We start from the raw sequence: 14,337 nt of genomic DNA on the forward strand, positions 1-14,337 counted from the left end.
AGAAAGTGGTATGCATTTGCCGACCAACTATAAATTTGGTCGCGGAAGGTCACATAATTTTTGGCGACCAAAATTTGGTCGTCAAAAACTTATTTTCACCAACAAAAAAAAATGAATCGCCAAATTTATACTTTTTGCGACTAACATTTTAGTCGCTGTTGATTGAGATTTGGCGACTAAAAAAATTTGTCGGCGAAGGTACCTTTTTTGCGACCAATATGGCCTTTTGATCGCCAAAAGTTTGGGAGGGAAATTTGATTTTTTATAGAGGCGGGAATTGAAAATTTTTGGCGACAAAAAAATTTGGTCGCCATTACTAAAACGACGTCGTTTTAAAAATACGCATTCACCCTCACATGCCCTCTCTCTCTCTCATTTCCTTTTGTTTGCATCGCTCTCCTGCTACTGATTACCCCAACACACTCCATCCACCAGCTCCAGCTATGTAAAAAGCACATACATACACTTTCAAAACCCATATCATAAATTTCTAGGGTTTGAATTTTCAAATGCAAATCCATTCTTCTTCTTCTTCTTCTTCTTCTTCTTCTTCTTCTTCTTCTTCATAGATCAGAGAGAGAGAGAGTGTGTGATAAATTGAAATTGATAATGCCAAGGCAGAATCGGGTTGTGGAGGGTTTGATTCCCGGATCCTGCAAGATCCGAAAGAGGGGTTGCTCTTCGTCTTCGTCCTCTGTGTTGCAGAATTACCAATTCAAGCGGGCCATTTTGGTGGGTAAGCCTCCGGGATCCAGATCGAGCACTCCGGTTCCGTCTTGGAGGACGATGGCCGCGGCTTTGGATTCTCGCAAGTACGCGCCGTCGCAGAGCGGTGGTGGGAGGTCGAGGCCAGTGTCTACGAGGAAGCTGGCGGCGACGCTGTGGGAGATGAATGAGGTTCCGTCGCCTAGGGTTGGGGACAATTTGGAAGAGAAGAAAGCGATCAAGAGAGAGATGAGAGTTAGAGAGAGAATGGAGGTGCCGAGATCTGTGCATTCGGGTTCTCTACCTCCGCATTTGTCTGATCCATCTCACAGTCCTGTTTCAGAGGTGGGTTTCTTTTTCTTTTTTTGATAAATTTCTTTGATTGCTGTTTGGTTGCTGAGGAAACAGTTGAATAGAAAGGAGATTTTTAAATTTTTTTGTTTTTGTTTGAATCAATTGAGGCAGAGCAGTAGCAATTGGAAGTGTTTGATGTTACATTCCTTAGAAACGTTGACTTGGCATTCCAATTCATCGTGACCGCTACTCTATTCTACGTTTAAACTATTCAACATAGTTGCTTTTGTTTGAAATCTTCAATCTCCTAAATTCTTTTTCATTATCCTAACATAAGATCAAATCATATGTTATTCAATTACTACTCAGTATTTTTTAATAAGCCCTTCTTTGTCACTTCATTTGTCTATTTCTATTCTTTCATATTTTGTCTCTAAGAACACAGAAACCAAAAACTGGTCCACTTGGCTGGACTGTCTAGTTCGATGAAGGATCGGAGATAGTCCAGTCCCTAAATATATTACAAAAATAAATAAATGCAAATATATATATATATATATATATATATATATATATTATTGCCTTCAATATTCATCATCATATCTATCAAATTTAACGAAGTAATTCATCATAACAAGCTTTCTCTTAGGATTAAAATAAAATTTGTTTAAAAAATATTAGAAAGAATTTATCCATCAAGATCTAAGCGGGAAATTGGTTTGGAATAATAATAAGGGGAATTGCTTACTATTTTATATATCAGGTCAATCATGACTTTCCATAGGTTGGATCGTTTGACTATTATGCATGATATGACTTTCCATAGGTTGGATCGTTTGACTATTATGCATGATATTTCTCGTGTTAACGGACGCCTAATTAGTAAATTATGTCATAAAATTTTTAATTATTAAATTATGTCATAAAATTTATGTATGCTAAGATTTTCACGTTATCTAATAGTTATGAATGAATTAGAAGAGAAGGATGGAAAATTTTGGGAGATCAAGGCTTCTTGACCAAATTCTAAGGGTCTTGAGAATAGAATAATTTCCAAAAGTACACCACTTCAAATTTAAGATAAGATACTATGCACTTATTAGGGACTTTTCACAGCAAAAGTGTTTTAAGATCAGGATTAAACACGGTATTCATGCAAGCTTGGTTCACTTTCTTATAAGATCTTTTCTAAAAAAATAAAATAAAATAAAATATTGAGGACCAAACTTCAAATGCAAAAGAAAAGCAAAAAAGAGGAATAAAGGAAAGAAATATTTGCAGGGTGACAGGGATCCCAATTGAATCTTACCAATCTCAGAATCTCACTTTTGCCTTCAGAAACAAAAGCTAATTAATGATCAGCAATGGAAACCAACCAAAGAAGATAAGGGCAGCAATGGAAACCAACCAAAGAACACAGAAACCAAACACAGAAACCAATTGGTGGGAGAATAATTACAAGTACGAAAAGTAAGGCATAACAATCCCACAAATAAAAATTGGCAAGTTAAATTTGCGTTCACGGGTAGCTTGATAAGTTTCTTTTATGTCAATAAGTAGGACAATAATTATAAATATGAGAATATTATATCAAACTGATTATTAGCTCAACAATAACTAAAAATATAACACAATTACCAAGCCCAACAGCACTATTGCCCCAAATTTGAGAAAACATAAGCAACTACAAAAAACACCCCATAATGGGGAATAAAATACACACCACAAGTATCAAATTCCCTTCTGTAAGTGTTGAATATGTAATTTCACACTACAAAGTGATATTTTATACAATCATTAGATCAAATGCTCTTTGCACTCACCCCTTTTATTGATGTAGTCTTTATATTTTGTACATTGCAATCCATCAATAAAATTTCTTTTCGTTGATAAAAAAAAATAAAAAATGCACTGATTAGATAGCTTAATAACTTGATATGAGCACAAAATATTTGCTCATTTATCATAGAAGTCCTCGATATCTTAAATGAACCTCCAGACAAGTCAAGTGCAAGCCAAAGTCAAATACAATTTGATTGATCTTGAAACTATAATTGTTGGGTAATTCTATTTTTGGTGGTTTTGGAGGCATGGGAAGACATGCACGTAGAAATGAATCTTTACTACTTGACCCATTATGTGGTAAGTTAGAAACAATCAGCGTTCAGAGGGCTCCAGCTCCACGCATGGGTCACACCTCTTCTATGGTTGGTGATCTTATGTTTCTTATTGGAGGGAGGGCTGATCCGGTAAATATTTTGAATGATATTTGGGTTCTTAATACAGAAACCAGTGAATGTAAGTTGTTAGAATGTACAGGCATTGTATTCCCTCCAAGGTGATGATGTCTCTAACATATCCATTTTCTATTATTGTTTTGTCTGTTTTAGTGCCTTGACAATGTTGATAATTATATCATGTGTCTCCTGAGATATAATTTAATATCAATAATATTGTTTTTAAATATTATCTTTCTGGTGAAAAATGAATATTCAAACATTTTGACTCGTAGGTCAGATTGGGCGAAATTTCTTGTCTTTGCATCTTTTAAAAAATATTTTCAATAATGCTACACTTGCTACATATCTATACCATATTATGTTTGTCATCTTACTTGTAAATACAATATTAGTGTAACGGGTCTCTCTACTCATATATCTCCAATGCAGTACAACTAAGTTGACACATCAGATGGTAAGATAAGGTAGTAGAAATAGATGGTCATTTTAGCATTATTCAAATATTTCTGATTGCCTTTCTGTCCATTTATATTTCTCCTGCAAAAGAAATTGTTGATTTGGTCCTTTAAAGTACTAAATTCGTATGATATTTTACAGGCACAGGCATGCAGCAGCAGTTATAGATTCAAAAATATATGTATTTGGGGGACTTAATGGTGAAATAATCTCTTCAGCACTCCATATCCTTGACACGTCTAGTTCGGAGTGGAATGAGATACAAGTCCAAGGGGAATGGCCATGTCCTTGTCATTCGCATTGGGTTTTACAACTTGAAAAAAAATATGCAAAATTGGGAAAGGACATGTTGAAGAAGTTTGGATGGTTAGATCTTGGGAGAAAGGTTTATTCCAAAGAAAATGGAATACATATTTGCTTCCCCGTCACTCAAAAATTTTGCACTACATACCGTGATAAGCAAAATCATCCTGGTGGTGCATTGGAAGTGTTGGATGACATCAACCCATTCAAGGCATTTAGTGGAGAGGGTGTGTTATCAAAGGATTTCACTTGCTTAACATCCTTGAATCTTCTAATGGCATCTGTTGCAACAATACTTGCAGATGAGGTGGTGAAAGTGAAAAAAATTTCAAGCTCTCCTCTCAAAGTGACGAGTGAAGCTGTAGCTAATTTGCTAAAGCACAAAGGCCTACCTACTTAACTTTTAGACCAGCTACCCACAAGGTTTGTGTTTCATATCTTTATTTCTTCCCCTTTTATTTGTCAATTGATTAATAAGATGCTGCATTTCAGCTACGTAATTAAGTCATTTATTATTTGCACTTTTGTCTGCATCAGGTGGGAGCGACTAGGGGATATTATTGTGCTTCCAATGACATCCTTCAAGGATCCAGCATGGGATTCAGTTGGAGCTGAGCTTTGGCCTATTGTTGCCAAATCACTTGGTGCCCAGAGACTTGCTCGGCAGGTAAGTTCCATAAACAAAACTGCATCTGATTTGCCATGTCTGCTTGTTGATGTTGTCTTTCGTTTAATGGGCTTCAAAACATATTTATTCATGCCGATTTGGTGTAGTGTATTTTTTATTGAGCTGCTTTTGTTCGACATGTTAGATTACACAGTGATCGGAAGTCATATGGAATTTGTATATTTATGTTCATTAAATTGGTTGCTAATTGTAACTCTATGGAGACATCAAACATGTAAATTGTAATATAGTGACAATACAAATTTAATGTGCCAAATATTATTGAGTACGGCCACTTTCTAGCTGGAACAATAGACAACTGGAGATTCTTTTGTTTGGCACCAATAAAACCAATGCTGTGTTGTTATAATATTGTAATACTATCTGTTATTTGCATATCCATTGAGCTCACTGTCAGGACAAGTCATAGAAAATTCCCTTAAAATTTCAGTCAGCAAAATGATTTTGATGCATTTGTATTTGGTTTATAGTGAATGGCTCTCTGTTAAATGATTGTGCTGGTATTACTAGGGCCGAGTTGCTCCAACTGGAACTAGGGACAGTTCTTTGGAGATTCTTGTGGGAGATAATGGCTGGGTTGACCATTGGGAAAATGGAATTCTCTATTCCTTTGATTCAACCAAGTGCATGTTCTCCTGGGGCAATCTTTCTGAGAAGCTTAGGATGGCCCGTCTTGACTGTAGAGATGAAGTTATTGTGGTATTAGATGTATGTATGTATGTATTAGGAGATGGAAGTGAAACTGTAACATAAGTAGTCACTTGTGAATTTGATCGTAGAATTTTAAAAGTAAAACTTTGGCTCTCTTTAGGAATAGAATGTTAAGTCAGGAAAATGGACTTCTACTCTATTATTGTCTTGGTCTTTAATCTGCCTCAAGTCGAGCACTGTAGCAGAACTGGAGGGTGAGCATGGCTGCCTTGTTGTTCTGTGAGCATGGTGGTTGATGCTGACATGGTCCCAGGTGTGTTCTGCTGGTATGTTTTTCTACTGGGTGTGGGTGTGCTCTGCTGGTATTTTTTTTTTTTTTTTCTGTTGTGATTCTGCTCTAGGAATACCTTTGGGGGTGGGTGAGGGTAGCAATGTGGATCAAGTGACTGTGAATGCTACTGTGTTAAGGTGAGCTGGGGGTGGGCCGAGCCACTGCTGGTATGATCCTTGCTGTGTGTGGGTGGACTGGAGTCACAGGCTTATGCAGCTTGAGTTGGTTTTGGTTAAGGTTCTAGTATGTTAAGGAATTGATTAAACTCAGAGTGGCTTTGTGGATTAAAAGCAACACTGCAGGGTTTTACTACTCAGTACAGGATGTTGTTTCCCATATCCAACAAATTAGAACCCCATCAAAGGTTATTTAATGGTGTATGCTATTGCTCTATGTTGCTGCTCTGAGGCTGCTATTTGGTCTGCTGATGTTCTACTTTGAAGTTGTTCTGTTTTGTTGATGGACTGTTTGGTTGTTTTGTGTTGCTGAAGTTGTTTCTGTTCTGCTTTGAAGTTGTTCTGTTTGGCCTACTGTTCGAAGCTGTTTTTGCTGTGTTATTGTTCTATTTTTCATCTTCTGGTTGCTCTTGATTGACTTCTCACCAATCTTTGTGCACTTTCCGATTTGTTGATGTAATTTTGCATGTTTTTTGCTTTATCATCAATAAATCTTTATCTTTGCTGTTCAAAAAAAAAAAGGAAAATGGACTTCAATCTAGGAAACTAATTCTTTGTGGTGTGAGATGGCTACACTCATATTAATAACATTAGAGGATTGATACAATCTCAATATACTTTTAGATGTAGAAATGGTTCAATTGCCAGGTGTCCTGTTGGAAAACACAGTAAAAATCATAACCAAGTGGACGGGAACAGAAGACTGGTTGATAAACACTGAGAAGTTGGCAGATCTTCGAAAGGTAGACTGAAGCATCCAAATCAGATATTTGTTAATTGTTTCAATACCTTCAACATTCATTCCAAATCAATAAATTGGATCATTATCACAAGAACATGTCCCACTAAGTGAAAAATTTTGGCCACTGCGTGCTTGATAAAAATATAATCCATCCAGAAACTGTCAGAAATTAACCAGGCATTTTGGATAACACCTGCTATCTAGTCTTCCCTGACTTGGTATGGTGTAAAAGATGTCAGATTTTAATTCTATGGACTTCTAGGTGCCATTTTTTCTCGTATACTTCTTTTATTGAGTCCCATCGTGCACATATATACTTCTTTCTATAATTACTTTTAGATACAAGTCAAACATTTCTTGTGATAGCATGATTAGTTTGAGTTAATTACCTGCAGTTTGCTGATGATGAGGAGCTTCAATCAGAATGGAGGGAAGCAAAAAGGAGCAACAAGATGAAGGTTGTGTCCTTTCTCAAAGAAAAAACCGGATATATTGTCAACCCTGATGCAATGTTTGATGTGCAGGTTATTTCCTATCACATAATTCTTTTTTAATTAATTTTAGGTTCATTACTTTAATGGAAAATAATATATTGTATGAGGAGGATATTATACTGTTGATGGAGGGATGCATCATTATGACCATATAAATAGGATGTATATAATGTACACTGTATCTATCTATTTGATGTATATAATGTACACTGTATCTACATATATACTGTTTGATGTGCAGGTACAGATGGTGTTCGAATTGGAATGTAGTTCTATAAATAGGATGTATATAATGTACACTGTATTGATGAAACTTAATGTTTAATTTTGATGGGTTGATGACTTTCCAGGTCAGCTTTGTAAATTCGATTGCGACAATTAAGGGTGGGACTCATGTTGATTATGAACATCACCAAATTACAAACTATGTAATGAGTATTGTTAATAAAAAGAATAAGAATGCTAATCTCAAAGCCCACGCAGTGAAGATCCATCTATGGGTTTTTGTTAATGCTCTTATTGACAACCCAGCTTTTGATTCTCAAACCAAAGAGACTTTCACAATTCGCCAAAGCAGTTTTGGGTCAAAATGTGAACTTTCACAGGAGTTCCTGAAGAAAGGTTTGCTCTATTATTTTGAAATCTTTATTATTATTATTATTATAAATTTCAAAAAATAAAAGTTGTTTACTCCTTTTGTGAGCGTAATTTTGATGCTTTTGTGGTCAATTCTCCTGCAGTGTCCAAGTCTGGAATAGTGGAAATTCTTATTATGTTTCTATTCCTAAAGTATAAAAGGAAAGAGAATTAGAAATGGATATATTCATGAAATGGTAACCAATTGAAGATAAGTGAAGTGAGAACATACTAAGATGGACTACTTGTATTACTGTACTCTCTCTCTCTCTCTCTCTCTCTCTCTCCCTCTTTCTCTCTCTCAATGGACTACTGCTCTTTAGAATATTTGAAGCCTTATCTAAAATTTTCAAGGTCATGTATCTAGTTGCTGTTGGTGGTGTACATATCTATCACAGTTTGTATTTTGATATTAACGTTTTCATAATAATTTATCTTTCTATTCATTACTTTCTTTTTTCTATGTTTTTCAACTTAAACATCTAAAGTCAATAAATCAATGCTTGCATTTCTGATAGATTCTATATTCAATGAAACAGGCCCCTGTACTTTTCAAAGGGATTGGCCATTCATTAAATTCTGCCAATAACTTGGTAAGGTTAAAGGTCTTTTTGTTTGTCTTTTGCTTTATCTAGTTTTATGTCCTAGTTAGAAGCATGCACGTAGAGTGACTCAAAGTGTTCGGTGGATTTGTGTTGAGGAATTCACTTTTGTCACATCTTATGTAATTTGTAGGCTATGAAAGTTCTTGGAGCCTCTCCTTCTACATATTCTGCTAATCCAAAATCCAAGTTGTCAAATCCTCCGTCCCTTACCGGATCTGCTATATCATTGGTTTCAGTTGTGCAGGTCATTTTTTGTTGTTTTTTTTCTTTCTGCCTTGGAGTTTGTTTAAGCGATCTCTGTAATGCTTTTTGCGTATATCTGCTGATCAAAAAATGCTATATGCCTATATCTCAACATTTTTAGTTAATTTCTTGTGAAATATTTCTTGAAAAAAAATTCTTATTGGCAGGGATGTCTGAACTTCATATTCTTTAACATTTGTTTTGGGTGCTTTGACCATCTAATATTTATTTGCCCATAACTGAAATAAGTAATTCATGAATGGTTTGCATTTGCATTAATCATTTCCTGCACCAATTTCTTTTTTATGTGGTTTCACTTTGGAACTTTAACTATAGTTGACAAAGGTCGAAGGCTTTTTTATTTTTTATTTTTCTTTCACTATTGTAAATAAATAAATGCTTATTTTTGGTTGAGATCTACCAAACTTATAGTTAAATTTGATTTGTTGACAACGGTCCAAGTCTTTGTTTAGATATTTTAAGTGGATAAATGCTAACTTTTTGTATTGAGATCTACCAAACTTGAATCATATTTGTTAAAAATTCTTATATGTTGCAGGCTAGAAATAATGCACGGATTATGATCGCTGGCTCTTTAGATATGTTCAGTAATGGGTTTGTATCGTTGTGCACTTAATCTGAACTTTGGAAGTTTCTTAGGATATTTGATCTCATTATTTAACGTCTGTCCTTTATGTGATTCAGATTGTTCAAATCAGGTGTGCAGAAGGCTAGGAGCTCAAATAAGTGAGTAATCCTCTGGTCAATCTTCATTCAGTACTTCTACATGCCAGCTTATTATCCAACTTGTTCTCTGACTTACAATCTAATGGTCCACATTTGTCTGTGTACATCCAAAACATGCATAAAAATGAATAGATGAGACAAAAGTTAAATGCATTAAAGAAGCGTTGAACAGTACCACTCATGAATGTGCTTGTGTCTGTGTGTAAGAGAGAGAGAGAGAGAGAGAGAGAGAGAGAGATAGATCAGATGTGGTGCCTTGTACCGCCATAGTTTTTGAACACTTAAAAGTGGATTTTCCATTGCAAATTCATCTGTACTTGGTGATCTTTCCTTTGTATTCTTCTACTGTAGTATTGTTCCTTTTGGTTGGTCAATTGCCATACATCTAGAGTGGGCCATTCATCCTGTATTTTAATTGGTATTTGAATAACTAAAAAAATAGAAGAAACTTATCTTAAGTGGTGGTTCCATCAAAGTGTACAAAGTACCCAACCTTGGGCCTTTAGGCACAACCTCAAAGAGTGGCTGTCCTTATACTTGAACGACATTCTGCTGCCAGATGCTTGATCCCTTAACCTTTACTATTGTATCAAGCGCTTTACCCTCAAGATATGGAACACTCCAAAATTAGGTCTAAAGTGATTGTGCCATTGTTACATTGAGGTGTGGAAGTGGAAGAGTTATGTGTGGCCTACTAGATACCTATATTATATAATTTTCTTTGTTCCTTGGGAAATGACCTAAAATCAATGGTTATTACTACATTAGAGTTATCAGCAGAAAATAAGGTCGTGATTCAATGTTGTGTTTGGTCCAAGGGATACCAAATTCATAAAATCGTCTTCCAAAAGCTCATGATACAAGTGTCAATATGGATAGTGGATTTATGCTTTTTGAAAAGAGTTCTATGATCCTTCATAATTGTGGAGGGTTTCACACACTACAAGAATTTACACATTTTCACACACTAATGATTGAAGTTGACAACACATATATGAATGCTTTCTAGGAGCTTGCATATTTGTTAGAAGAGAAAAACATGTCTCTGGCAGCGATTCAGGCAGCTCATGAGTTGGAAATAAATAACTTGGGCTTAGAACTTGAGAAAGAACGTGACAAGTTAGCAAATATTCAGCTAAAATTACAAGGTTCTTCCCTATTCTTTCAATGTCCAGTTGTAATATCACATTTTGTCGTTTTAAATTTCTCGCCTGATCTCTTTTCCATTCCTACAGGAACTGAAGTTGAATAAATCCTTTCTATTGGAATTAGGTTCTGAATTAGGTTCGTTTCTATTGGAATTGATGGCTATTTTGGCCTTTTGACATTATTTATGTAAAGTTGACCATAAATTACTTTTACTCATTTATCTTGAAATTCACCAATTATTTCTCAAATAGTTGTTACCTTTCTCTGTTGCAGCGAAAAGTAAAGATCATAATCTAACCATATTTTCAAGGATTTAATATATTCTCATTAGTGGAACTTACTACTGACTATAATATCTTGATTGCTATTTTCTTTGCAAAGACAAGTTGAAACTAATAGCTAAACTGAAATGTGGATGAAAGTGGTGAAGGGTTTAAGTCAAGTTTTATTGCTTAACAAAACATTACTTGAGGTGCTGTGTGCATGCACAGGATTTTGTGCTCTGGTAGAATCTGTAGCATAGTGCTGGGAATTTACGGTGTGGGTCTTCATGAAACATGAATATCTGGTAGTGTTCATGACATGAATTGTACTCTCCGTTAACATCATACGTATGTTGTGTGTATATGATACACCCATGTACTGTGTACATCATTAAATGTAACCTCTGTGTAGAGTTCTATGATTTTAAAACTGTTCTTAAGAATTTGGATCTGGCATGAACTTTTCAATTTTGCTTTGTGTGTTTTCAAACTTGGAGATAATTACACCCCTCCAACAAATGTGGTTCCAGATATCATGCCATTTAACTGCCAGTGGATTCTCTCCGTGTTGAACAAGGCCATATCAAAAACTGTGACATCACTGGACTCGTATGAATTTTCTGATGCTGCTACTGCAGTATATTCATGGTGGCAGTTCCAGTTGTGTGATGTGTTTATTGAAGCCGTCAAGCCCTACTTTGCCAGTGATGCTCAAGCATTTGCTTCTGAAAGGAGTTATGCACAAGACACCTTGTCGGTGTGTCTGGAATAACTAATTGGATGATGGGTTCTATTGCTGTTTGTTTTGGTTGTTTATCATTTATAATGGTAATAAGCTGTCTTAATACTGGAAAGTAACATCAATTAATGCTGCTCCTCAACCTTTGTTTTTGTAAGACAAGACAGTCTTGTTTTTGCATGAAAACTAATGATTGGCTTGTAGAGTCTAAATTGACAGTGGTATGGTTCATTGTTTTCAGTAGGGACAAAGAGGCATCCAATAGGGATATTTTTCAGGGTAGGTTGGCCATCATAATATTGATCCTTATAATCTGATTCCATTTATTTATTTTTCCCTTTTAAGAATATGGAAGCGGAGAAGCAGGTTAAATTTTTACAAGGTTGTGTTGGTTCTGCATTTGCTGAACGAGATCATTCAATAATGGAGGTTACTACTTTTTCCCCTCTTAAAGTTTCTTTGTTCTGCTTGGTGCACAGGAGAAGGTTGGGGTTTAATGCCAACAAAATTTTTTTTTTACATATTTAGCAAAGAAAGCACATTTATTTGATGGTATACACCCGGTAAACTTAGAACAGCAGAAGAACACAACTGACAATCCATCAACTAACAACAGTAGCTGAAATGTTGAAGGTGATTGCTCAAATGAATGTGATTTTTTTTTATTGGAGTTTTCCCTGATTATGGTTAAGGAATTTTGTTTTCTATTATTATTTTTAAGGAAAACTCGTCAGATGTATTCATTCATATCATATCTGGTAGGTAGGGTAGCAGAATGGATGAATATGCTTTCCCTTGATGTCTTGGGAAAGAGAACAGAAAGGAGGCACAAATGTTATGCCACATTATTTATGTGAACTGCAAATTTATATTTTTTTTTGGTACACGTTAATCTTTTGTGTGTGATGACTTAGATTAGGGGCCTTGATCATCAGTGCTATTGAATGTCTGCTCAAGCTGCTCATCTACAACCCAAAGTTTAATCTAAAGCTAAGACCATCAGAATCATTCATGTTTTAATTAATCTGTGGTATTATTCGTTAAAATAAACTTTACCAACTTTATTAAAAAATCATATATAAAAGTGAACTGAATCAATGGAGCTTTGATAGTTAACTATGCCTGTATTTGTTATGGTTGTTAGCTTATTAATCATCGTGTACTGAAATTTGCAGGTACAGTAACAGGTACAGTTTTATTATGCCAGGTAGTTGTCTCAATACGATGTACATGTTTATAGGATTTAATTGATTTTTGCAAAGATACGGGTTTGCAATCTAGTGTTGCTGCCACTATCATGCTTCTCTGATAAATTTTCCAATTCTGTTTCTTTATTAGGTGCCTTACATCACTACTGCTTTGATGGATGCGACGCGTGGCACGGAAGGGCGCAAGGATTTTTTGATTGGCTATCAAGGCAACTTAGTGGATTAAGCAATTTTCCTGATGCTGTAAATCTGAATTATGTATTGTTTCAATTTGTTATGCAAGATGGATGTGACTTGTGAATGAAAACTTAGAATAATTGTATTGTGTCGAATGTTAATGAATTATGTATTGTGTCGAATGTTAATGATTCAGTTAATTTGAATGTTGCTTTAAAATTATAGGTTTATTATGGATTGAATGAATTATTAGGAATTACAGGTGTATTGTTTTCTTGCTTTGGCGACCAATTTATTAGTCGCGACAAATAAATAATTTTTTTTCGCAAAAAATGACAATTGCCGACCAAGAGTTTTGGTCGCAAAAAATACATTTATTGCCGACCAAAACAGCTCTTGGTCGTGGAAACTCAATTTTGCCGACCAAAAGTTTTGGTCGCGAAAAGTAACAAATGGCGACCAAAACCTTTTTTGGTCGTAGAATGTCACAATTGACGACCAAACTTTTTGGTCGCGGAATGTCACGATTGGCGACCAAAATTTTTTGGTCGCGGAATGTCACGATTGGCGACCAAAATTTTTGGTCGCGGATTGTCACAATTGGCGGCCAAAATTTTTGGTCGCGGAATGTCACAATTGGCGGCCAAACTTTTTGGTCATTGAATGTGATAATTGGCGACCAAACTTTTTGGTCGTTGAATGTGATAATTGGCGACCAAACTTTTTGGTCGCGGAATGTCACAATTGACGACCAAACTTTTTGGTCGTTGAACGTGATAATTGGCGACCAAACTTTTTGGTCGGGAAAATATCAGTTTTTGCGACCAAAGTGTTTTGGCGACAAAATAAATTAGTCGCGGTAATTAAATATTTAGCGACCAAAAATTTAGTCACGAAATCTAACTCTTGCCGACCAACTACAATTTTGGTCGCGAATTACTTTTGCCGACCCTCAATTGGCGACCAAAGTAGCGACCAAAAAAATTGGTCGCGGATAACTTTTGCTGACCAAAAATTGACTTTTAGCGACCAATTTTTTTATTGTCAAAAGTGTTAATTCTTGTAGTGCATTGGGATGAAAATTTGTATCAGGTGTCTCTTTCAGTTTCAGATGTATCCACATGTCTCTCTCAGTTTCAGTGGCTAGTTATCCAAACAATACTTTATATTTCTGTATAAAAAATGGTAAAAAATATAAGACGCATGCATGGTATGATAAAAGGATGCAAGGGTTGGTCCAGTGATAAGGTTTTTGAGTTTGTTAATCAAAATTTAGGTTTGAGTCGGTATAGTTTTTTATTGGGGTTAAATATATATTTTAGTATATGAAGGACGCGGGGTCTTAATTTCGGTCTTAACTTAGGGGCATTAGGATTTTTTACAGATGCATTGTAGGTGTTAAGAGGCAATATTTCTTGACGAGTATGTGAAGTAACTTATCTATATATTCATTTATTGAATTAAAAAAAAAAAAAAAAAAAGTCACTATA

General features: G+C 35.4%; 1 protein-coding gene across 8 annotated transcripts; it reads left to right on the forward strand.

Moving 5' to 3' along the window:
* Positions 1–532: 532 nt before the first annotated feature.
* LOC114300166 (dolichyl-diphosphooligosaccharide--protein glycosyltransferase 48 kDa subunit-like) lies at positions 533–13,130 on the forward strand. Of its 8 annotated transcripts, XM_082887081.1 has the most exons (13): positions 533–1,050; positions 3,837–4,421; positions 4,536–4,665; positions 6,469–6,587; positions 6,982–7,110; positions 7,431–7,701; positions 8,256–8,309; positions 8,452–8,565; positions 9,124–9,179; positions 9,270–9,311; positions 10,321–10,459; positions 11,808–11,891; positions 12,801–13,130. In XM_082887081.1, the coding sequence occupies exons 4-7, from the start codon at positions 6,477–6,479 to the stop codon at positions 8,303–8,305; spliced, it is 561 nt and encodes a 186-aa protein (XP_082743207.1). In that variant the 5' UTR covers positions 533–1,050; positions 3,837–4,421; positions 4,536–4,665; positions 6,469–6,476; the 3' UTR covers positions 8,306–8,309; positions 8,452–8,565; positions 9,124–9,179; positions 9,270–9,311; positions 10,321–10,459; positions 11,808–11,891; positions 12,801–13,130. The 8 variants fall into 8 exon arrangements, with proteins under 8 accessions (XP_082743207.1, XP_082743209.1, XP_082743206.1 ...); XM_082887083.1 differs by lacking the exon at positions 10,321–10,459 and having other exon boundaries at positions 12,801–13,128; XM_082887080.1 differs by lacking the exon at positions 12,801–13,130 and having other exon boundaries at positions 11,808–12,125.
* Positions 13,131–14,337: the final 1,207 nt, after the last annotated feature.

This window comes from Camellia sinensis, chromosome 9, assembly GCF_055761805.1.
Source record: "Camellia sinensis isolate YWXY chromosome 9, ASM5576180v1, whole genome shotgun sequence".
Lineage (NCBI taxonomy): Eukaryota > Viridiplantae > Streptophyta > Magnoliopsida > Ericales > Theaceae > Camellia > Camellia sinensis.